Genomic DNA, 23,104 nt, shown 5'->3' with positions numbered 1-23,104 from the left:
ATGTGACGCCTCCATTCCCCCCCCCCCCCCACCCCCCCTCCCCCCATCATGAATTTTGAAAATCTGAAATCCTGATTTCTGCTTCGTCATGACAGGAAGCGGATGGATGAAAACCTTTTAGCGCACATGGCGAAAGCAGCTGCCCCCCCCCCGCAGCATGTTTCATAAAACATCAGTCAAACCGTGCGTTCAGAAAAAAACAGTCATGAGGCAAAAGGCTTATTTGGATATATACTTTATTTCATTTAGCTACAGTGATAGGTGACACCATTCTTAGAATTCATATTCTATATAAATAAATCTGTTTTCTATACCCATGAGGTGCTTCTCCTCACTCTGACCCGACGGCCGCAGAGGTAGTGGAGAGGCAGTGCCGTACAGTGGGGTTGCCGTGGGGACAGAGCGCCTGCTCCTGGAAGGACGTGATGGACTGACACAAACTACCAGTAGTACACAGCGCCGACCTCAAACCTGTCCCATAAAACACAATATATAGCGAATAAAAACGACTTAGACTACATCTGGTGTTCACGTGTGTTACACGTGTACATTTTGGAGAAGTAGTTCCAGAAGATTATGGACATAAAGTGAAAGACTGTGATCATACAATCGGTAAGAGGAAAGGACAGACTTCAACTTAAATAGTCGTAGTTTGAGTGACACAAAGTGACAGATTTGAATGGCCAGTGTAGCTCAATAAGGCACAGAGATGTTATCCACAGTCCTTCAGCCTCCCCGTAGCAAACCGCCGTGTCTACAATCCCCACCAATAACACGTGCCAATAACACGCTGGTCGTTTTCCTCTGCAAATTGGAATTTGTGTCCCATTGGCTAAGGGGGCAGAGATTAGCTTATTGAAGAAAATAAAATCAGCTTTTTTCCAAATGGATTTTTGAATGTGGAAATTCCTGATTTCAAAATCCGAAATGAAGTTGTGATAGAATTTTTTTTTTTAAACATCCAGTTTCATAACAATACAGAAATTCGGAGAGACGTCCGCTACAACCTGCTTCCTGGACTCCGCCCTGTGACCAAGACATGAATGTTTGAAACCAATCATTCCTATCAGATAAACACTGCGGTACCTGACAACTGCATGAAATCCAACAGGAAACCGTGACGCCTTTACACTATATGCGTATTGCTCCCACACATCAGGAGAAAAATCGAACTATATAGCGTTTAATAAAACAGTTTTCAGCCAGAGCTTTTCCTAAAGTGAACATTTAAATATTTTCCTCTAAACAAACGCGCGAGTGTACGGAAATAATCCAAGAGGGGTGAAAGTATGTTCTATTCATTTCAATTGAACCTCAAAATATACCTCTGTTTTCTACACGTACACACAAAATGAAACATAACATATCCAAGCTGCTATGCAATAATAATTCATAAGGCTCTCGGTGCATTTCAAACAAATCAATTATCTCCATTTGGTTTCAATTATTACAATTTTCCTTTTGTTCTTTGAATAAATGTTATGAACCAAAACACATAGAAATGAATTGCTTAAGTTGGAACAAATATCAAGTACAGTAAAGGGAATACCATCAAGCTTCAGGTTTGCGTTGCCTGTGTCTTAAATGAATCATGTGAGCCCACATGATTTATATATATATATATATATATATATATATATATATATATATATATATATATATCTATATCATTACACCCTCAAGTACTTAAACATAAACTTTGTGTCACTGATCATGTTTTTTGATTCCTTCCCATCGTGTTGTCAACGTGGGAACTGCAGATGATTATAGAGCATAATACATAAGGTCTACATAGAGGGGGGAGTAATGCAATGTCAAAACTCAATGGTATTCCCCTTAGTTTCATCAAACCATTACAAGGTTGTGTGTTTTGTTCTATTTGTATACTGAGCAAATAAACACCAAGAAACTATGATCACATAGACACTGCTACTGATGCACATGCATCAACCATACAACTGAAACCTTGTTTGTGCATCATAAAAACACTCATTTATGAACATGAGTGTGTTCTGTTTCAAAAGGAAGCTCGGCTTGACACCAGCAGGGGGCAGTGTTATTTGGTAGAAAGTGATTGTACAGCAGTCTATCTCCCTCAGTGAGAGTCATCAAGAACAATGAGCATATATCCATAGTGAAGTGCAAGCAGGAGAAGTTAACATTCATAAGGTTCCCATGTTAGTCATTAACTAAAGCTAGAAGGAAGTTACAGACACGCCAATATAAAAATAATGTCTAATATCGGCATGAGATACTGGTGCATTATGGGAGAATGAATCTGAGTAGCTGACCTAACAGACAAGCTGGAGACGCAGTCAAAATCAAGACTAGCTCATCTCCAGACGGGAAGTGTGCAAATCCTTCAGAAAGGATCTTATATTACAATAAATGTCCTGGCAGATAATCTGGACAATGTTCCACCCTCAGAACGCATCCAGCCAAAACCAAGCATTAACTAGCATAAACCAGCATATACCAGCATAAACCAGCATATACCAGCATATACCAGCATTAACCAGCATAAACCAGCATATACCAGCATAACCAGCATTAACACCCATTAACCAGCATAAACCAACATTAACCAGCATTAACCAGCATAAACCAACATTAACCAGCATAAACGAGCATTAACCAGCATAAACCAACATTAACCAGCATAAACCAGCATATACCAACATTAACCAGCATAAACCAGCATATACCAGCATTAACCAGCATAAACCAACATTAACCCCCATTAACCAGCATAAACCAGCATAAACCAGCATATACCAGCATAAACCAGCATAAACCAGCATATACCAGCATTAACCAGCATAACCAGCATAAACCAGCATATACCAGCATTAACCAGCATAAACCAACATTAACCCCCATTAACCAGCATAAACCAGCATAAACCAGCATATACCAGCATAAACCAGCATAAACCAGCATATACCAGCATTAACCAGCATAACCAGCATAAACCAGCATATACCAGCATTAACCAGCATAAACCAACATTAACCCCCATTAACCAGCATAAACCAGCATAAACCAGCATATACCAGCATAAACCAGCATATACCAGCATTAACCAGCATAAACCAACATTAACCAGCATAACCAGCATTAACCAGCATAACCAGCATTAACCAGCATAAACCAGCATATACCAGCATAACCAGCATTAACCCCCATTAACCAACATTAACCAGCATAAACCAGCATATACCAGCATATACCAGCATAAACCAGCATATACCAGCATAAACCAGCATATACCAGCATAACCAGCATTAACCCCCATAAACCAGCATAAACCAGAGGGAATTTCACAGTCACAAAGCGCTTGGTTGAAATAAACCAGGTGAGGACACACCGGGGAGAGCCACAGCTGAACATCTAGTTTCATTATTCAGAATTCACATTCATATATTCAAAGCTCGGGGGGCGGAAAGGGACAATTGCACCTTTTTTTTTTGTTGTTGTTCATGATCACTTTTGAAAAATGACATTTGTTATTAAAACGTGTTGGCTTTGCTATGGCACCGGACACCATTAGGTCAACGTCTGAGACCAAAGCTGCTGAAAACCCATCAACAGGGTGACATCTACGAAACACCTGGAATGGACAGAATATTGGACAACGTTGACAGTCACAGCAACAATTCAATTGTTTCCATGATATGTTCACTTGTTTGCACACGAAACGATTCAAAACACTGGTATACTTCATTAGCATTGGGTTATTAGTAGCATCAGTCGCATTCCTTGAAACGCATTAGCATAGTGAATTAGTTACAGAACAACATGACGCACATCTCACAGCTTTAACATTTAGACGGACACGTTAGGAGACAAATGGAGCACACAACACTGGTTTCCTGTGAGTTTCTCAGAATAAGTGGGTCACATTTAACACAAAGCTTTATCAGCTGCGTAGAATACCATTCACTGGTCAACTCCCCGGCATTCTTTACATCACATTTAAGGCAATGTATCACAGAATGGAGCGACGCCGCTGTCCACAAGAAACACGTTTCCCTGCATATCGGCATTCAAATATGAGAAATGATATTGCTCATGGGCTCTGTGTGTGTATGTGTGTGTAGAAATGCCACTATTATGCAGATGGTTTTTGGTCATTAATACCTTGTTAAGGCCCACAGAGGAAATTACATTCAACCATAATTAAACTCGTTTAATTGCAGCATTTTTCTAAAATGCGGTTTGGGGCCATTGCTCCACAGCGTCCTGAGCTCGGGTGCAATACGGACCACTCGGCGACGTACAGGAAGCATTTTATGACTTGATCGAAAGTATTAAAGTTGGACATTTGCGCAGGTTTTACTACACCACGTAACAGTGTGAAGGCGGGCAGCATAATACACGGGCACCAGCATTGCCAGCTGTGAACACATCTGTTCATTATTTTTTGGAAGTAGGGAATTTTATGGCACCCAAATGCCATTTTAAAAACACAGTGCAATTAGGATTTTGAGCTCTTGCTTGACACACATCACCAGATGGATCAACCGTGTCTGGGATTGCCAACGCTGCAGTCACACTGCGGGCAACACAATCAACAAGTCGTCAGGAGTTTTTCACATCACGGAGCTGACCGACCGAGGGAAATCAGACAAACTTTTGAGGCTCAACAGCTGACACCATGAAGGCAGATGTGATTTTGCGAACGTTAGCCTGAAATCGTGACGTTTGATTCCCATCGTTCAGAGCAGCAACTTTGATGTGAAAGGCTACCGGCCATTCAGAGCCTCCAACTGTCCACAATTTGTCAAAAATGCGCTTGGACCAAGTCACCCGTGCTTTGAATGCACAGATGGGGATCAGTGTTGCTGAAAACCTGCTGCTGTCGGCATCAAACCGTTGAGCAAGGTCCTTCTAACCACCGAGAAATCAGTTCACTGCTTCCTCTTGTTCCTTTAACCTGTCCTTGATTACCAAGACTTCTGTGTGTTATGAAGAAGAGAGGCTATTCAGACAGTTTGCTGGTGCTGTTGGAACAAAGGCGACACGCTGATGCCGCATTCACATCATATCGGAAGACGCAGCAGGAAGAAAGGAATGATGCTTGTTGCTACAGCTTGGAATATTGAACTTGCTGGGGCATATGGCAATAACTAAAATCAGCCATGAACAAATTGCAATAATATAGAATACTCTTCTTTTTTTTCTTTTTTAGCATAGTAGATTTTTTTACTGTGAATATAACTAATTTTCTAATTATCTGCATCTGCAACATCTGTGGATTCGCTGCTATGTTAGCTCTCAGTTGGCACCATTTTGTTTAGTTTCTACAGAAACTAAAAACCCACAGCCTGATTGTTACGGACACTAGTTGTCTGGTGTCTTGTATTCACAGTAAATCCGATATGAGGTGAACGTGGCAAAAAAAACATATTACAGTTAGTGTTACACTGTTCCCTTCAGTTTTGTGACTTTTTGTCTCATGCAAAATCTTATACTTTTCTCTGGGGTTAACATTTCTGTCAGTCGCAGCTGATACTTTTTGACAAACAGATATTGAGCCTCCCAACCTCCTCCAGTGTTTGCTTTGGCAGTTAGTTTCAAAGAAGGTCAGGGGACCCCGAATGGAGCCTGGTGGAACACCGAGAGGCCCCTCTTGGCTTGGAGCTCCGTTTGATCGTGAGGGAGGGTGCTGCGTGGGTGGGGGTGAGCTGTTGGCAGAGCAGAGGGATCTAGATGTTGGTTTCCCGCTGCACAGCTTCGTCGTCCTTCTCACTTTTGCCGACCAGCTCCTCCGACGCCTCGGCTTCCTCGTCAGCCTCCTTCGGATCCAGAACCCTGTCTGGATCTTCTGTCTCAGTCCGTTTGTACTTCTCTGCACACTTGCGCTCACGCTCCAAGAGTCTGTAGTTGATGAAGTTCCCAATGAACAGCCAAATACTGGCCAAAATCACAATGATTCCACAGGAAAAATACATGTACTTGTAGTTTTTTGTGACATCGACCAGTTTCCCTGCAAGACAACATAAGGTTTTAAGATGTTGAAGTATCTGCACAGTTATAACATTTTAAGTATTACCACGTAGAACTGAGATGTCATTGATTAAAAACATGGCTAAATGTCAACTATTATTAATTCTACCCATTTGAGAGAAGGCCTGTTCATAATTTCATATTGTCCAATTAGCAACCAAACTATCTTCGTGAGCTTTTGTGACTGACAAGTATGCGTATATATATATACGCATACTTGTATATATATTGATAGTCAAGCTACTGCGAATAGTCACAACCAAGGCTCCTAAAACACTACCTTTTTTTGGTTTGACTGGGCTTTTTACTCTTGTGAACCAACTAGAAGAGCTAAAAACACTTGAAAGTACAGGCAGTAAAAACTGTGCATGTAATGGAATGAAATATGCTCTCAGACAGAGTGATCGTACCTGCAAGAGGTGGACCAAGGAGGACCGGGCAGCACTCCACAATGGTGGTAAGTCCCACTGCACTGGAGAACCTCTGAGGGCCAACAATGTCCATCAGAGTTTCAAAGAGCACTGAGCTGACCATGCCAAAAGCAAAGCCAAAGAACATGGCATACACCACAAGACCGGTGTAGTTTTCCACCAGTGGGCAAAGGATGTGGCACACTCCATTGTAGAGCACAGCAAAGCTGAAGAAGTACTGGATCCTGGGCCGGACCCAGCGCGAGTTGGCCAGTAGCCCCATGGAGGGCCTCGCAAACATGTCAACAAAAGCCAGAATTGAGAGCAGGAAGGCAGCCGAGTACTCATCCACGCCCATGTCCTTAGCGTAGGCCGCAAGGAAGACAATAGGTGCAAAGAAGCCCAGGAACATGATGACATTGCCTGACAAGTAAATGAGGAAGCCGCGATGCTTGAAGAGCGACAAGTCCAGGTACTTGTTGAATGTTTGCCAGGCAGTGTGCTTCTCTTTTGTTGTGGTGGCAATGGCGGCTACCTCCTCATCCTTCTTGAGCTTGCTGGGCGGCGGTCTCAGAGGCCTCATGAGGGACCCGGCCACACAGCAGTTCAATAGCAGGCCACCCAGGATGAGGAAGCTGCCTCTCCAACCAAACTGGTTGAAGAGGTACTGGTTGAGAGGAGCCAGGGTGCTGAGGAACACTGGACTGCCTGCCATCGCCAGCCCGTTAGCAATGGGGCGCTTAAGACAGAAGTATCTGCCAATCATAGTCAGTGCTGGCTGCAGGTTGAAGGCTAGTCCAAGTCCTATTAGCAAAGATGACAGAGCATTAGACTTAATTAATGATGCAACTGTTAGTGTACCAATGCTAAAAAGGATAGATTTGACTTCCTACTTACCTATGAAATAATTCAAGTAACTTAGAACCTCTGACGTAGTTGCTGTAAGAACTAACTAGGTTGATTAGCCTTGCGAGCACCACGGCTCTAAATATTGTCCAACACTTTGATTTATGATAAAGTGCCTGCAAAACTAATGAGGTTGCCATCAGCAGGCACTTTATTTGAAAATGTTAAACGCAAAATTACGATGCTGAAAAAGATGATACCCGCTATACATGCTAGCATTGCCCTTGTGAGTATGCTAGTGATAGCATTTAGCTCAAAGCACCACTATTCCTCAATGCAGCCTCACAACAGAGCCACTCTCACTTATACAAAGTTGGCTGAATAAGATTCAGAATTTGTAATGCAAAGAATTGTTCCAACAATAAATTGGAGTAAATCTGAAAGTAGCTTTCTATTGAATAGGCTTCAGCCAGAGGCTTTGCCTTTGTGCCTACGTTACCTCTTTCAAATTAAATGCCATAAAGGCTTCTTTAAGCAATATTTGTATATATTATTATTTAATTATTTTTGCCCTACTTAAGAGCCTTGGTGCCAAACATGGCATTTGCTCTCTACATGTGAGTATTGATAATTAAATGGTAGATTAAAGTAATATCATTTGGATTTAAATGGGCTGTTGAATAATAGTTGTGCTGTATCTACAGTAAATATCTGAAATATGCCTAAAAGATGACACGTTTCAGCGTTTTAACAAACATATTTTGGTGGAGGAAGCCTGCCATTCGCCAAGCCCGACTAAAGGTAAGTTTTAAGTAGCATTTATAATCATGTTAAAACACAGTATCATACAATTAAGCCAAGAACAGAATATATTGAATAAGCAAGTGAAAAGTTATTCCTGCAACAACACTTTTATTTTTAACCTGCTACTCAGAAGTAGCGGCTCATCAAATTAACTTGAAATGGATTTAAGTGGACTTAGATGGACTTACCACCGATAACTCCTATGCAGATGTAAAGCTGCACCACGCTGTTAGAGAAGGAAGCTAGGATCATGCCAGTGGCAGAGAGACAGCCCCCCATCATGACGATGGGCCTGCAGCCGTATGTGTTGACCAGTATACTGCTGATGGGACCTGGAGAAAAGGGAAAAGATGAGATGTCGGATGTTTACAGTAGGCAGGATAACTGAAAGTGAGTGCGTAATGATTTAATCTGGTTAGTGCTGCACGCCAGCGGGAGCCCCGCTTCTATTAATAGCAGCAGCTAAGCGGTTTCAATTTTTGAACACGGCACTCCCATCGTCTCGTGCCAAATTAATTTCAGGGAAGTGACGGACAGACTTTCACACGAGGCTGTCAGTTTCTATTCTATGTGGTTTAACATGCCTCTGTTGGAAGAAAAAAAACATTTAGGTCAATCTCTAAGTCTGTGTTTGGAGATGATGTGTAAAAGTGCAACCTGCATCTCATACATTTCACAAACAAGCCAAGAAAAAGAGCACATGACAAAGCACTTTATTCTTTCTGTAGCTCGTCGCATTTGTATTCAAGCTGCAAAGCTGGGCCAGAGATGTCTCTGTCACAGCGAGCCGGCAGAAAAGGTCTTGAATGAGGTTAATTAGATTGTGACCAGATCCCCAGTTTAACTATATTATCTAAATGACTTCATTTGAAGTGAAAACAAAAAGGTCAACTGTAATATTATTAGCCAAACTGCCACCTGGTTCAACTTTGACAGGTTGTACCAGAGGTGTTCGCGCATATGCTTTTACTAAATTGTGAACCGTAATTGTTGGACTGCGTGCTATAAATTCATTAGGAGGGTATTCATAAAGGGCGGTTTTGATTATCTGTAGAAATCAGGGTTTGTTTACAACCCATTCAAATGATCACATTTCTGAATCCGTATTTAAAATGGGGCATTTCACCCCAAAATCAAAAAATATATATATTTTTCCTCTTACTTATAATGCTATTTATCAATCTAGATTGTTATGGTTGTGTGCAGTTTCATGAACTATGGGGCAACGAAACTGATCACAAAGTGTGTCTCTTTAGCAGCGACACGGTGCAGCAGCTGGTGGATAACTAACTAACTCAGTCACTGTTAAGTCGCGTACATCAGAGTTGCTTTGCTTGCAGCCTGCTTGGCAAATAAAAATAAAGAAATGAGCGTGCAGCTGTAACATGTTGGCATTACTGGTGGGGATGAGAACTACAGCCACAGAACACATGATGTGCAGAAAGACCAAACCCATTCAGGTTTGACTCGGCTGACTGAATCCTTTGAGAGAAAAGGGTTTTATATCATATTTGTGCCGCGTTACATTGTTTAATAAATCTCTCCATTTGCGGTGTGTGAGAACATTTGATCAGTTTGTACATTACATATGAATACTGTGGCTGGTCGAAGCACTTATCTGCATCTTATAATTGACACAGGAGGTGTAAATGGAACAGGGAGGGAGAAAAGTAATGAAAGATGTATTTTTTCAGAAATAATACTTTCATTACCAGCCAGAAGATGTATCATATTTCTGCCGGGCCCAGTGCAATTTGAAGAGCCACAACGGGGCGACGAGTCAACTGACTTAATTTGCTCCGCGTGAATCTTTTGTTCCGACCTTGGAGGAAAGTTCCCCTCATTTGCATCCGCCGCAGCGCTCGGTATTCTCGCGGGCTCGGGATGAGGAAGCCCCTGAGCCTGCACATTACCTCCCTTGAAAAAGGCTTATCATCTCCTGGCCAGACTTCATTACACAGTGGACAAAACCCCAAACTAAATATAACCACCTGGATCCCAAAAGGGAACGACACATATAGAAATGTGTCGAACCGGTTCTATCCCTTTAATGCGAGCCGCAGCCACGAGGCCACCGCAGCTCGGGATGACGCGAGGAAACCGGCTATCCATCACACTTCAAATAGGATAAAGTCGACAGCAATGGAAGCAAACTCCTTCTGAAAGGCGCTCTGCAGCGAGACGACGCGGCGACAAGCCGGCCCATTACAGACATCGTGGTGAGAGTTCATACGAGTTGAGACAAGTCGACATGAGGCTTTGAGGTGGAGTTCAGACCTAAATCACACGTGATCATTCTCTGTGGGTGTGTCACTTCATAAGACACGTAATCATTTAAATCACACGGTAATGTAAAAATACTGACACTCAGCATTCTACCTGTGTTTATGACAGTGAATGGAACGCAGGTGTTTTCACGCTGCCTCGCCCAAGGTCAAGTCCCTCTCTCTCTGTCTCTATGGTCTCTCTCTCGCTCTCTGGATTAGTGGCGCTGATCCAACGCCGCCTGCAGCTTAAAACACGTCATGACAGAGCGCCGCTCGCTGCGCTGCCGGAAGGAACGAGCGGCGGTTGCTGCGGTCGGTTGCTGCGGTCGGTTGCTGCGGTCGGTTGCTGCGGTCGGTTGCGGCGGTCGGTTGCTGCGGTCGGTTGCTGCGGTCGGTTGCTGCGGTCGGTTGCGGCGCGCCGAAGGGTCGAAGTGAAACGCGCCCGAGCCTGCTTTACTGAAAGTGATACTGAATCAGTTCAGAAACCGCCTCCTCTCGCTTCACTCATGAGCTTATACCCAACTTCTTTTACGATAGTAGGAGCACATTATCATATATCATTAAGTCATATAGCTATTATGGATTATTGATCTTAAGCAACCGTTTAGAGTCTGGGGAATCAGTTTGTTGACATCGTTAGGGAATAAAGACTCCATTGCCTGTAGAGGCCGTCACGCTAAACACTAAAACTACACAACGGCTCTCAAACCTCTGAAATTTGAATCGTGGTCCGGGAACTGAACCAACCGTGCAGGAGATGAAGCTGTGGCTAATGATCACGCACTCGAGCTGCTAGTTTGCATGCGTGTGCGTGCGATGTGATGTGAGTGTGCACTCCTACGTCTGTCCACAGCTAATCTCACATCCTGCTGCAGCAATCGGTCTTAATATTTTTGGGTGGCCAGTTATGAGTACATCCGTTTGCCCCGATGGCGAGTTTTTGGGAAGATTGTCTAAAAGGTCTCATAAGACGACTTCAAGCCAATTGCCTGATTGTTGATTGAAAAACTTGCCTCATCATTTTTCATCTTAAATTTGAGATTAAAAGATGCCATACCCCTTTTATTTGATTTATGAATCTTATGAATCTCTGTCAGTCAATCTGTGTGAAAGGTTGTAGTCACAAGGTTTGTACTGGACACACGTGAGAAATAAAAGTTACTTTCTGCAATTTAGATGGAATTAATATTACTGCGTGTCTGAGGCTGTGGGTCGTTATCAGGCAGGTTCACAAATTGTGACTGAGCTGTGTAAACGCACACACACACACGCACACACACACACACACACACGCACACGCACACGGTGGGGAATTCGAGAGGTGGTAAACATTCAAACAGTGATTGCTTCATCAGCGTAAGAGGCAGAACGAGAGAGCGAATGTTTTAATGAATAGCTGATGAGTGCAATCGATATGAATGAATGAGTAACAAGAGCCGCTCGCTCAGTGAGTGCGCATATTGACGCCGTCACCACACGATAAATGACACGCGGCCATTGAAGGCTGTAGCAGGACTTTCACAGAACCGTGACACGGCCCACACACACACACACACACACACACACAAGATACTGTTGCCGTCTCCAAAAAGAGAATATTAAGTCTGAGCGCTCTCAACTTGAGAATAATCTGTTATATATATATATAAATAACAGCAACAGCAGGACACAAATATTACAATAGCTGTCTTTGCGGAGCTGTGCTGTGTATAAATAAACAAGGAATGGCTTGAATGAAGTGACATGCCAAGAAAACATCTTGCTGAAGTGGAGTGGTGGTCCCCAACTAAAAGATCATTTGAAAGATAAAATTAAGAGGATGAGAGAAAGAAATTCCGCGACAGGCGATGTTACAATGTCTGATGCAACAGAGGATGTTCAGCTGGATGCTTGTTGTTGTTCACAGCTAGTCAACATACTGACAAGTACAACTGAAAGATAGATAAGAGTGAAGCATTTACTTAATTGCTTTTGCTGCGCTCCAAAACGCGGGAATTGAGCTTTCCAGTACTGCGCTGGACCGGTACAGATGGGGACGAGATCGAGTGACAGGAGGATTACAGCGTGGACAGATGGCGGCCGCGGCAACGCCGAGCAGACGGCTGCGCGGCTGAAGCCAACAGCGTGAAATACAGCAGGTGATGGAGCGACACGGTGGAGAAAATGACCGCCGGAAAAAACACATTCTGGGCCTTCAAAAGGTTCTTATTCGACAACGCGAGACCAGCTGTCGCGATAACATTTAAAATCCCCTCTGAATTCATACAAAAGGCGCTGATCTTTTGTTTTGCATGCATTTATAATAAATGCCAATTTCCCATTTGATCTCCAGCCTACCAACAGGTTGTTTTTGATAGCGATATGAATTGCCATGTGTTGCTCCAGCAACACGGTGGTTTTTCTGGCCCTCCGGAGGAGGCTCAGCCTGCGTCGCTGCGTCTGCATCTTGTGACGCGGCGCTTTGTAATCCAGGTCACGACCGCCTCCCGCCTCTATCCCTCTAACAACACACAGAGTGTGTGAGTGCAGCGAGATCTGTTGAGTAAATCACAACAGCGTCTGCTCGGGGAAACGACGCACCACCTCCCTGCAACAGAAATAATCCCCAACGACATGTGCAGCGAAATGAAATCTTCAAGAGATTCCCCTAAAAAAAAAGAATCCATTGAGAGCTGAGGCTATAAATATATTCATACACTGAATGTAGACACGGTGCTTTTGCTTTTTAATGGTTGTAACGGTGAATAAAGGCCGACTAGGATTTTGTTCCTTAATTACATTGCCTTCGGTCTTGATTGACAGGCGATGTGGTGGTTTTTAAACCTGTTTTCACAGCGTGGACATCCTGGAGTTACCCTTCAAACGCATATTGTGGATCATGCTGTCTGCTTCTTTCTGATATTACTTCAGATCATATTTATTAGTGAGCGCTGTTAGTGACAGTGTGGGTTCCATGGCTGCTCTGATGGCTTGATAAAGTAGCAGCGGGGGGCGGGGCTTAAGAGATGTCAACAAATAACTGCAGTATGAAGTTAGATTAGATTTGCTTCCACAAAAAAAAAGAGTCAGTAACTTTAAAAATACCATAAAGTGAACACCAACCAATGACTCACCTGCAGCATACATGACCGCGAGCATGATGGAGGAGATCCACGCGATCTGGCTGTAGGAGGCATCGAAGATGATCTGGATGTCCTTGAAGTAGACGGTGATGGCCTTGGGGAAGGCGTACGAGAAGCCGATGGAGATGAAAGATGCCAACACCACAGCCCAGCCCCAGCCGCCGTCTGGTGGGGGCACGGCGGGGGGACTTGCGGACGGGGGTGGCATCACTGGCCCACCTCAGCGCTGACTATTCACTGCAACGACAGACAGGAAAGGGAGAGAGGAAACCAGCATTACCAGCAGCATGCTGTTTGTCTTTGACAACGCACGTCAGACCACCAGGTGCGGCTCATATTGACAGTACACATGACGGCTGCTACAGGAGGTAGTAAATACTGACGCGCCTTCATTTAGATGAACTGACAGCAGTAATACGACATGAGAGAGAAGGACATTCCACAGGTCCGTATCCTGCACAGTTCTTAATAATTGCTTTCAGGGCGCGTGCACTAAGAGACCATACCAGCCCCACCCAGCATTCACCTTTAAGTCATGGAAACAAGGCAGAGGCTGTCAGGTGCTGCTGCTGTGTACAATGAAAACACACACTAATTACACGTGGAGAATACTTTCTTTTTTGTACAAGCTAACTCAAGGAGAGAAACACACACACACACACATCATAGGACAACATGTGTAGCAGTTGTGTTTTAGCTCTTTCGAACCTCATTAGCGTCACCTTTCCAATCAGCTGTATAATTAGCTCTCGTGGTGCATACTGAGGCCGTGGCTACACGTGTCTTTTTAAATGGCAGTTTTGTGATCGGATGCGCAGGGAGACATATTTCGTGGTCAGCGGAGCGTTTGTGTGTTTCACATGAAGGAACATCCAGTGGAAAAATCAACAGGTTTCCTCCTGTTTGCGCTGCAGCATCACAAGTGAACAATCGTTTTGAGATTGCCAGAGCGAGATGCAGTCGCTAATAACCGCCACTGCTGATTGCAACAGCTGTAGCAGAACAGGGAGGTCACAGGGGCCGTTCGCTGGTTTCACGCATCAAGCTCAGTCGGCCCGCTACGGTTATACTACTCGCTTTAGAATATATGAAGTATTTTGTGTTGCTGTGGAGCAAGTTGAAAACACCCCCCCCGATTGTGTAATCATGGTTGCAGCCTGATGTCATTAGAGTTGCATGATGGGAATTTAAAGACCTGTCCTTTTTTTTAATCTCAACCTATAAATCAGGAAATCTCAGCCTCTGCTGCTTCAATTTTTTTGCCGTTAAACAATTTGTGTCTTCCAACTCCATGAAAGTGCTCTCGTAAAAAAAAAAAACCAAATCACTGGAGCACCCCTTTTAAATAGTTTATTTTTTCATTTGCAACAATATAGATCAGAATTCCTTATCCATGCTCATGTGGCTACATTTTAAAAGGCATCTTTCCTTCTCTTCTGGGCTCCAAATCAGAGGGGATACAATGTCAGTGTGGGGCTGCAGTGTGGCTGATGAAAAATGACTATGGGATGTGATTTATTGGCTAAAGGTGGTCTGGATTATGTTAAAATGTCCCACAGCCCGAGGAGATTGCTTGTTTTATTCGTATCCTTTTGCTATCATGTAAGGCTGATAAGACAATAATGTAATGTAAAGGACTGTAAAGCTAAGCTGCTTTGGGGCTCCTGACAAACAGGAGCCAACACATGTTGGTGGAAGCCTCCAGCAGCAAGCTTCATTTAAGGAAAATGGACCCTTAACTGACTCATGAACACCAGCCACCGACATCAATAAATGATCCGGACATGTCAACGGGAAGCCATCGGCGGGATGACACACTCACTAAACTTGTTACTCGAGAGTTTTACCCGGCTTGAAGAAACACAGGAAATGAAGAGCAGTCGCTGGCCCGTATGGAGGCTGGAAAGGGCAACCGTGAAACCGTGGGTTTGAGTCATTCACTTTGACATTTCGGAGAGGAACTGTGTTCTGTGTTTGACCTCTTTCACATTACACAGTTGATCTATTGTAATTATACAAATATTCATTATTACTGCTAATCTTTTAAACGTTGTGCTGTCATTTTTGGGATGTTTATTTACATAGAAATTCATTAGAATCGAGTCACCCAGACATCTATGAATGTATGCATGGACACACTGGGAGAAATGGGACAGAAGAAATTAACGCGATGAATGACATTTTTTTTATTATTAATTCCTACAAACCATCAATAAGTGCTTGGCAAACAAAAATAATGTCTGGTTCTCTGATGTTGTGATTGCCTACACATTATAGTAAATGTTGCGTTGGAACAATAGTATTAGTTATTATACCTGGTTGTATCTTTATTATGACTAAATACCAACTAAACTAAACTGAAACGGGCCTGGTGAATGGAAATATAATACTCTGTGGACATGCGTTGCATTGCCCCTTTAATCAAAGTTGGAGATTATGCCTTTCCATACAGTGGGCCTAATCCACGCTAATCAGATTACAGGCTGTCCCGCAGCAGCACTCGTCGTGTAGATACTGGTTTTGATTGATTCAACGTGACGACAATGCACGGACAAACCTCAGAACTCATAAGCAGCTTAAGTTGATGGGCTGGAATATGAAGCTCCAAAACAGATTGACCATAAAATAGCAGCGAAGGAGAGGGGACGAGGCGCACTTTCACTCAAGCTTGACGTATTCGGTTTGCGACCGACCACATATAAGTACGTAAGAAGTCAAACGGAGCAAAGTCGCCCTTTCTACAAGTTTCTACAATGTCAACACTTCCTCTTTGTTTGAGAAAACCCAGATCCTCACCATGGGCCTCCGTGTCCTTCACCTGACACCCCCGGACTGAGGAGTGGCTGACAGGCTGCGATCACCCCACAGGTGTATTAAAACCCTGAACTCCGGTGACACCGAGGGGCCCGGAGATATCCATCATCTGCGGCCTGGTTTGTTGGGAGCCACTCATCTGTCCACGCCCACTATTGGCTTCTAAATATGAAACCAGCAACACTTGTTCGTCGAGATTATTCAACCTTGTCAATTGAATTTTTATTTTCTTCCACATGAAAATGTAAGAAAATAGACTAGAGGCTACGCCTTGGGACGCGTGACACGGGACGCGCCCTGTGCAGACAGCTTCATTGATTAAAGAAAAGTCAACTTTTATTTATCCCCGTGCGGAACTTCTTCTTTGCATTTGATCATCCTTAGTTATTAAGAAGCAGCGGGCTTCAGTGAAGTGCCTGGGGAGCAACTGGGTGGTTCAGTATCTTGCTCAAGGGCACTTCAACATGCAACTATGGGGAGAGCGGGTATCGAACCGGGTACCTTGTGGTTACGAGACGACCACTCTCACGACCACTCTCATGACCACTCTCCCCACTGAGCTACAGCCGACCCACGAAATAAAATAAAAGCTTCCATCTGTCTCTGGTCTTCAATCATTTTGCCCGTTTATTACCTTCGGATGACGTAAAGATGCATAAAGGCTCTAACTAGAGCCAGTGTAAAGTGTTCTGGGCTAGAATCATTGTGGAAGAGGACACACTGCCCATGTAGAGATCAATGACTTGTTCTAAGCTCAGGAAAACACGACGAGTCTCAGGTGATTATACACTGCTTAAAACATAGGTATGAATATGATATTCCATTGCGGCGAATTAATACACACTGTTCCTTTCAAAGGGATCGTCTGAGACGACAAGAATATCAGGAAACCCTTCTATCTCAGAGGAGAGGAGAAACAATGGAGATTTACATGTATACAAGACGTTTCTTAGGAAAGGAAGGAGTGTCTCTCCCGTGAGACTGAGCGAGCCACCATGACGCGCCAATAAACACACACACACACACACACACATTAAAGGCTTATCCGTGTGTGTTGCTGGGTCGAGCACGAGTTTGTTTTGTTTGGTCCGGCGTCCCCTGCATGTACTTGAGATGACTGCTGGGCTTCATATTGTTGAGCCTACTCAAGCTGAGCGAGCGGCAAAGAGACGGCGCGAGTTCAGGGACCAACATAGTGTTTCTATTATCAAATCATCCCAACTGGCAAAAGCTAATCAGGCTGCGCTTCACAGCAAGACATTAAAGGTGTGTGTGTGTGTGTGTGTGTGTGTGTGTGTGACCTCCAAGGACATCTGTAAGTACCTTGGCAGAGCCTGAAAGACTGCATTCTTAGCGTAGACCGGCACAGGGTCTCGGGTTTAATTCACAAGGGCTCAGTGTTCGCTTTCCAGTGAGTTTAAGGAAAAGAGGCGCTCACGGGTGTGGCTGTCAAGGTGAGAGGCCGGAGGCAACCAAGATATGTTAAGTCACCGATTGGTTCTTATGAAACGTACATTTAGGTTTCATGTTTGTTCTACTTCCGTTTTTGTCACATTTGGAAGCCAGGGTGGAGCTGACGCTGGACCGGCAACCTGTAAACAACAACCTGTAAACAACAGCACCAATCAGCGTGTGTCCAAACACGGCATGCCTATAGTTTCCTTGTAAGCCCCCAAAGATGCAGACTGCAAAGACTCTGTTCCAAAGGCAGTCCCTAAGTTTGACTGTTTCTGTTTTGTATATGTGGGTTTACCTGAGGATTAGATGAGATTAGACATCTTTAAATATCCACCCAACCCTGTGGATATTTGCCTTTGGCTTCACTTCACGGACGTGCTATCACTTGAAAGCTTCCTTTGCTCCGGGTTAAAATTCATGAGAATAAAACTTAACTAAGTAAATGAGTAAGTAATCAATGGGATAAGCGGTTGAGATGAAGGTGCTAAATGATTAACTAACTTTGTAGAGAAATTGGGACATTTACACAGAGTTTTCAATATAGTTAAGACTTTTTGGAGACTGCAATTAAGACGGGAAGAAAAGAGCTGCAAAGGTACCATTCAGAGGCAGAAAAACTCCTCCCCTCCATTTTCCACACTGATTAAAGCTTCCTTTTGACTTCTGAGCTGCTATTTGGACTCACTTGTTTCTACTTTCACTGATAGTTGGCCAGTGATTGCTCAGTAATAAGGTCTTGATGTGGCCTTTTGTCAAGCTCCCTGGGACCGAAGGTTAGCTGATGGACAGGTGCTGAGGTGAGAACACGACTCAACCAGAGTCAGAGGGGCAAGAACGTACGTTTTACGATATGCATCTTTGAAATTACTTCTTTGAGACCTTGAACAGAAGTAAAGTATTCAACGGTTCCAGTTAATTGCCTATCAGATCAACACGGGTGATGTAATGACCTCTACTGCCACCAGCATGACCCTCACACCGCACCTGCCCCCCCCCCCCCCCACCCCCCCCACACACCACCAGGAGAGCACTTGAGTCTTCAAGTTATGGCAACGCAGGAATAGCTTGAAGGTAACCTTGGAGTAACACTACTCACGTTGTTGTACAAATGATTCATCATTAACCCAACGAGGAAAACTCTGGGTGTTGACTGAACCACACGCTCCATTCCTCTTATCAGCATCTAAACTCACGGCCCCCCGTGACCCCCCGTGAACACACTTGCCCTTGATCTTGAGCACCAGCAAATGCCACCGAAACAATGGCTTCTGAAACGAAATAGAAGAAGAAGAAAAAAGGCCACACACAGCGGGTCTTCCCTTGAAATATACGAAGACTATAATATTTCAACTTTTTTTGTCAGGCCCTAAACCTTGATGGAGACGAAACCTTGATTAGAAAAAAAAATTTAAAATGGTCTGATAAATTTCCGCAAAGCATTAAAACCTGACCATTAAAATTGGATGGCAAGCCGGAACGAAATAATTCTCCCAACCTGTGATTTACTGACATAAAAAAAGCACTTTTATGGAGCGCGGTGCTCCTTGGCCGTTTAAAAAAAAAACAAAAAAAACAACCAAGGACCCTTACATCACCTCCACTGTGGACACAACAGCATGCTGGGATTCAGTCCATCCTTACCACTTTTTCCATGTGGGCCTGCCAACATCTACATTCAACATCCAATCCAAAGCTCCCGCTTCTCTCCCCGCCTCTGAACGCACCATGAAGGTCAGAGGCGCTGGTCTCTGTTACATCTTCGTTTCAACACTTTGAGCACGAGTGCTTATGTAGGAAATCAAATGCCATACATCTGGTATTTAACAGAGCACCTTCAGATTATGGAGATTAAACTGAAGTGCTGAATGACACAAAAACGGGTTATAAAAAAAAAAAACCCTAGTTTGGCATTTCTGTACTGCAAATTATTTGTAGTTATCGCCAAGAAGCAAACGTTCAAAGATATATCTATATGGCCGGTAGCTCTTCTTCTTTGATAAGATCCAAGCTTCAAAATAGTCAATCAAAAGTTAGAGCTTTGTCATGACATGTCATGTCAGACCCCCCCTTATCTATCTCACTCTCTCTCTCTCTCTCTCTCCTTGTTTCCTGCCTGCCTCTTTACAGTCAACTGTTGAATAAAGGCAACATTGGCAAAAGAAAGAGTATAGAAATCATTTAGTAAAAAACAAACACTAGGCCCTTTATGTTCTCATTTCCTTGGCTGAAATCCTAATGATGACAGATGAGCTTATATATGTAGCATGTTACATCATGTTCATTTTGAGACATCACTGTAACTTCTATTAAAAACAAAGCACGTATTGGAAATGCACGTCTATCAGTCTTTGTATCTACTCGTGTGTTAGACATATAGCTTCAAATTTCCAATTTGGAAGGAAATCTGTTGAATGTTACACAACAGGATGACGGCGCTGTTCGTCTAGAGCAAACAAAGCTAGAAAGGTTAGTTAGTTGGGAGATTGTTGGACAACCTTTATGAGTGCACTAAAGGTTGACAAGCATCTCACCCATGGACTTATTCATTACAATAATTCAATTAAGATGCATAAATCATTAATAACCTAATTTGGATGTTTAGTTCTTTTACACTTTCCTGGTCATTAAGTGAGTAACTTGTTCTTAAAGTGGAGTGCAATGCCTTGTTCTGGATCAGATTTAGTTTGCACGCCTCAGCACGTTTGCGTCCACAACAAACGTCCCCCAGAGACCATGGAAGGAGGTCCTGGACTTGAAACCTGATACAAACATTAAAAACACCACCCACAGAAATGTATTCATATCCTCAAGGTACACAGGAGCACAACCCTGTCAGTATCATTCATTATATATACGATGTGTGTACAACTTCACCAGAAAAATATAGCAAAAATGTGGACCTTTAACACCCGAGTGATGAAACATGAAGGAAAACAAATGTGTTTGACGCTAAGGTCAGAGAGGCCACTGCTTTTGAAGGAAATACACAGTGTGGACCAACACAACCAAAGAATGTGCCGGTCACCTGCAGACTGAAAGTACATAAATAACAAGGAGAACAGGGCATAAACAAAAGAAGGACAACATGCAAACCATCTCATCTTTGGGCCAAAAGCCAGATACTGGAAAACCTGGAGGTCACCAGGAGCAACCCCTAACCATGAATATACACAAACAGACATTTCCCAGAGATGAGAAGATCGGCACCACGTGTGTGCGGTTATCATGAAGCTGCCACCGAGCAGGTCGGCTGAGCTCGAGGAAGCGACTGCACCTGGCCAGGAAACAGTCCTGCACGTAAACCCATAAAACCACACAGTGTCGTCTTTACAGTTCAGCTTGTGTACAGGGTAAACAAAGGAGATACAACGTGGTCATTTGGGAGGTTAGGTGCTGGCACGTGGATCATGTTAGCTTAGGTCCGTTTGTAACGCTACTCGTTTCCTGTCTTTGTGCTAAGCTAGGCTAACCAGCTGCTGGCTGTAGCCTCGTATGTTGCGTACAGACATGAGAGGAGTATATCTTTTCTTTAAAAAAAGTGTTTAGGCTACTTTATAAAGCTAAATTGTGTCACATTTGAGAGAGAAAATAAAACTAATATCAATATACTCCAGCATGTTGGTGATACAGATTGACCAATAGCTTATGGAGGCTGATAGTAGACGTTAGCTAAATGTAGGTCGATGACACAGTTCTGCTAACATTACCGAGTCGGGTCCTCTGACTTAAAGACTCTTTTGTTTTCTACATTCTGTTTTAGCATTTAGCCCAAACTCACATCATATCATGGTTACTTTTGGTAAAAAAAGGACTTTGGCTTAGCTCGCCTAAAGTAAGATGCTCTTCCACAGCCAACTAGGTGAGAAGCAGCAGAGGCTGATGAAAAGCTGATGGTTTATTTCATTATCTGACTCGCCTTCCAGAGAGCAGTGATACATGTTCCAGTGGAAAACAGTGATGTGGACTCATTCTTAGAGCTCACCACCTGACCTGGACTCAAAAAAACTCTCTTCCTCTTTTTTTTTTCTTTTTTTTTTAAGATAAACTCACTATTTGCTGGCATTTGAAGGAAACCTGTAAAAGTTGGACTCCCATCATAGAAACTCGTCGGCAAGGCCGGGATGCAACAGCAGAGTGTCTCCTCAGCGCTGCAGCCCGATGATGCTGCTGATGTAAGGACCGGATGAAGCCAGTCGGAGTGCCCGAGGCCTACATGGACCGACCCGGGCGCCCACAGACTAAGTTACTGTAAATAATTAGTAAGAAGAAGAAGATCTTATTCCAATGATTTCCTCCGTTAATAGACGGCATGGCAGCGTGGAGGAGGATTTACACATCTCTCCAAAATACTCCTGAACGCATCACAGAATGTACTCAAACATCCACTCACGCAGCACACCAAGCCCTTTCGTTTTATATTTATATACATATTTAATTATTTATTTTTCTCATTCATCGCAGCTCATCTCTGCGTCGCGACAACGCGGAAAGCCCCGGTTAATCCTGCCGATCACCGGCAGCGGCGGCTCGTCTTTCCGCGGCATCAGCGATAAACAAAGACATTAAAATGTTACTTTACCTTTTTTGTGTGGCGGCTGTGATGAAGAGGCGCGTGCGTGCGTCCCGTGCAGGCTGCCGGCTCGTCGTGACCTTGGATCAGAGAGATGCGTGTCTGTTGTGGAAGGCTCTCGTGTTTTGAATTTCCTGAGTGAGCCGCTGCGTGACGCGACGCTCCCACAGGCTGTGGAGGGCGGCGCTGCCCGCGTGCGCGTCTACTTCAGACCGGAGCGGCATTCAGTACTCGTTACTCGGTACTCGGTACTCGTTACTCGATACTCGGTAGTCGGTACTCGTTACTCGGTACTCGTTACTCGGTAGTCGTTACTCGGTACTCGGTAGTCGTTACTCGGTACTCGGTACCCGGTAGTCGGTAGTCGGTAGTCGGTAGTCGGTACTCGGTACTCGGTAGTCGGTACCCGGTAGTCGGTACTCGGTAGTCGGTACTCGTTACCTGGTACTCGTTACCCGGTACTCGTTACCCGGTACTCGTTACCCGGTACTCATTACTCGGTAGTCGTTACTCGGTATTCGTTACTCGGTACTCGGTACTCGTTACTCGGTAGTCGGTACTCGGTAGTCGGTACTCGGTAGTCGTTACTCGGTACTCGGTAGTCGTTACTCGGTATTCGTTACTCGGTACTCGTTACTCGGTAGTCGTTACTCGGTATTCGTTACTCGGTACTCGTTACTCGGTAGTCGGTACTCGGTACCCGGTAGTCGGTACTCGGTACCTGGTACTCGGTAGTCGGTACCCGGTAGTCGGTACCCGGTACTCGGTACTCGGTACTCGTTACCCGGTACTCGTTACCCGGTA

At 44.0% G+C, this 23,104-nt stretch overlaps 1 protein-coding gene across 2 annotated transcripts; it reads right to left on the bottom strand.

Moving 5' to 3' along the window:
* Positions 1 to 219: 219 nt before the first annotated feature.
* LOC117726250 (monocarboxylate transporter 2-like) lies at positions 220 to 22,526 on the bottom strand. Of its 2 annotated transcripts, none has more exons than XM_034526421.1 (5): positions 22,310 to 22,526; positions 13,450 to 13,695; positions 8,258 to 8,401; positions 6,420 to 7,223; positions 220 to 5,989 (listed from the first exon to the last, which is right to left on the bottom strand). In XM_034526421.1, exons 2-5 carry the CDS (start codon positions 13,664 to 13,666, stop codon positions 5,709 to 5,711), a joined length of 1,446 nt encoding a protein of 481 aa, XP_034382312.1. In that variant the 5' UTR covers positions 13,667 to 13,695; positions 22,310 to 22,526; the 3' UTR covers positions 220 to 5,708. The 2 variants fall into 2 exon arrangements, with proteins under 2 accessions (XP_034382312.1, XP_034382313.1); XM_034526422.1 differs by lacking the exon at positions 22,310 to 22,526 and adding an exon at positions 19,372 to 19,473.
* Positions 22,527 to 23,104: the final 578 nt, after the last annotated feature.

Source organism: Cyclopterus lumpus, chromosome 23 (genome assembly GCF_009769545.1).
Source record: "Cyclopterus lumpus isolate fCycLum1 chromosome 23, fCycLum1.pri, whole genome shotgun sequence".
Lineage (NCBI taxonomy): Eukaryota > Metazoa > Chordata > Actinopteri > Perciformes > Cyclopteridae > Cyclopterus > Cyclopterus lumpus.
This window is presented reverse-complemented; position numbering and strand designations above follow the sequence as displayed.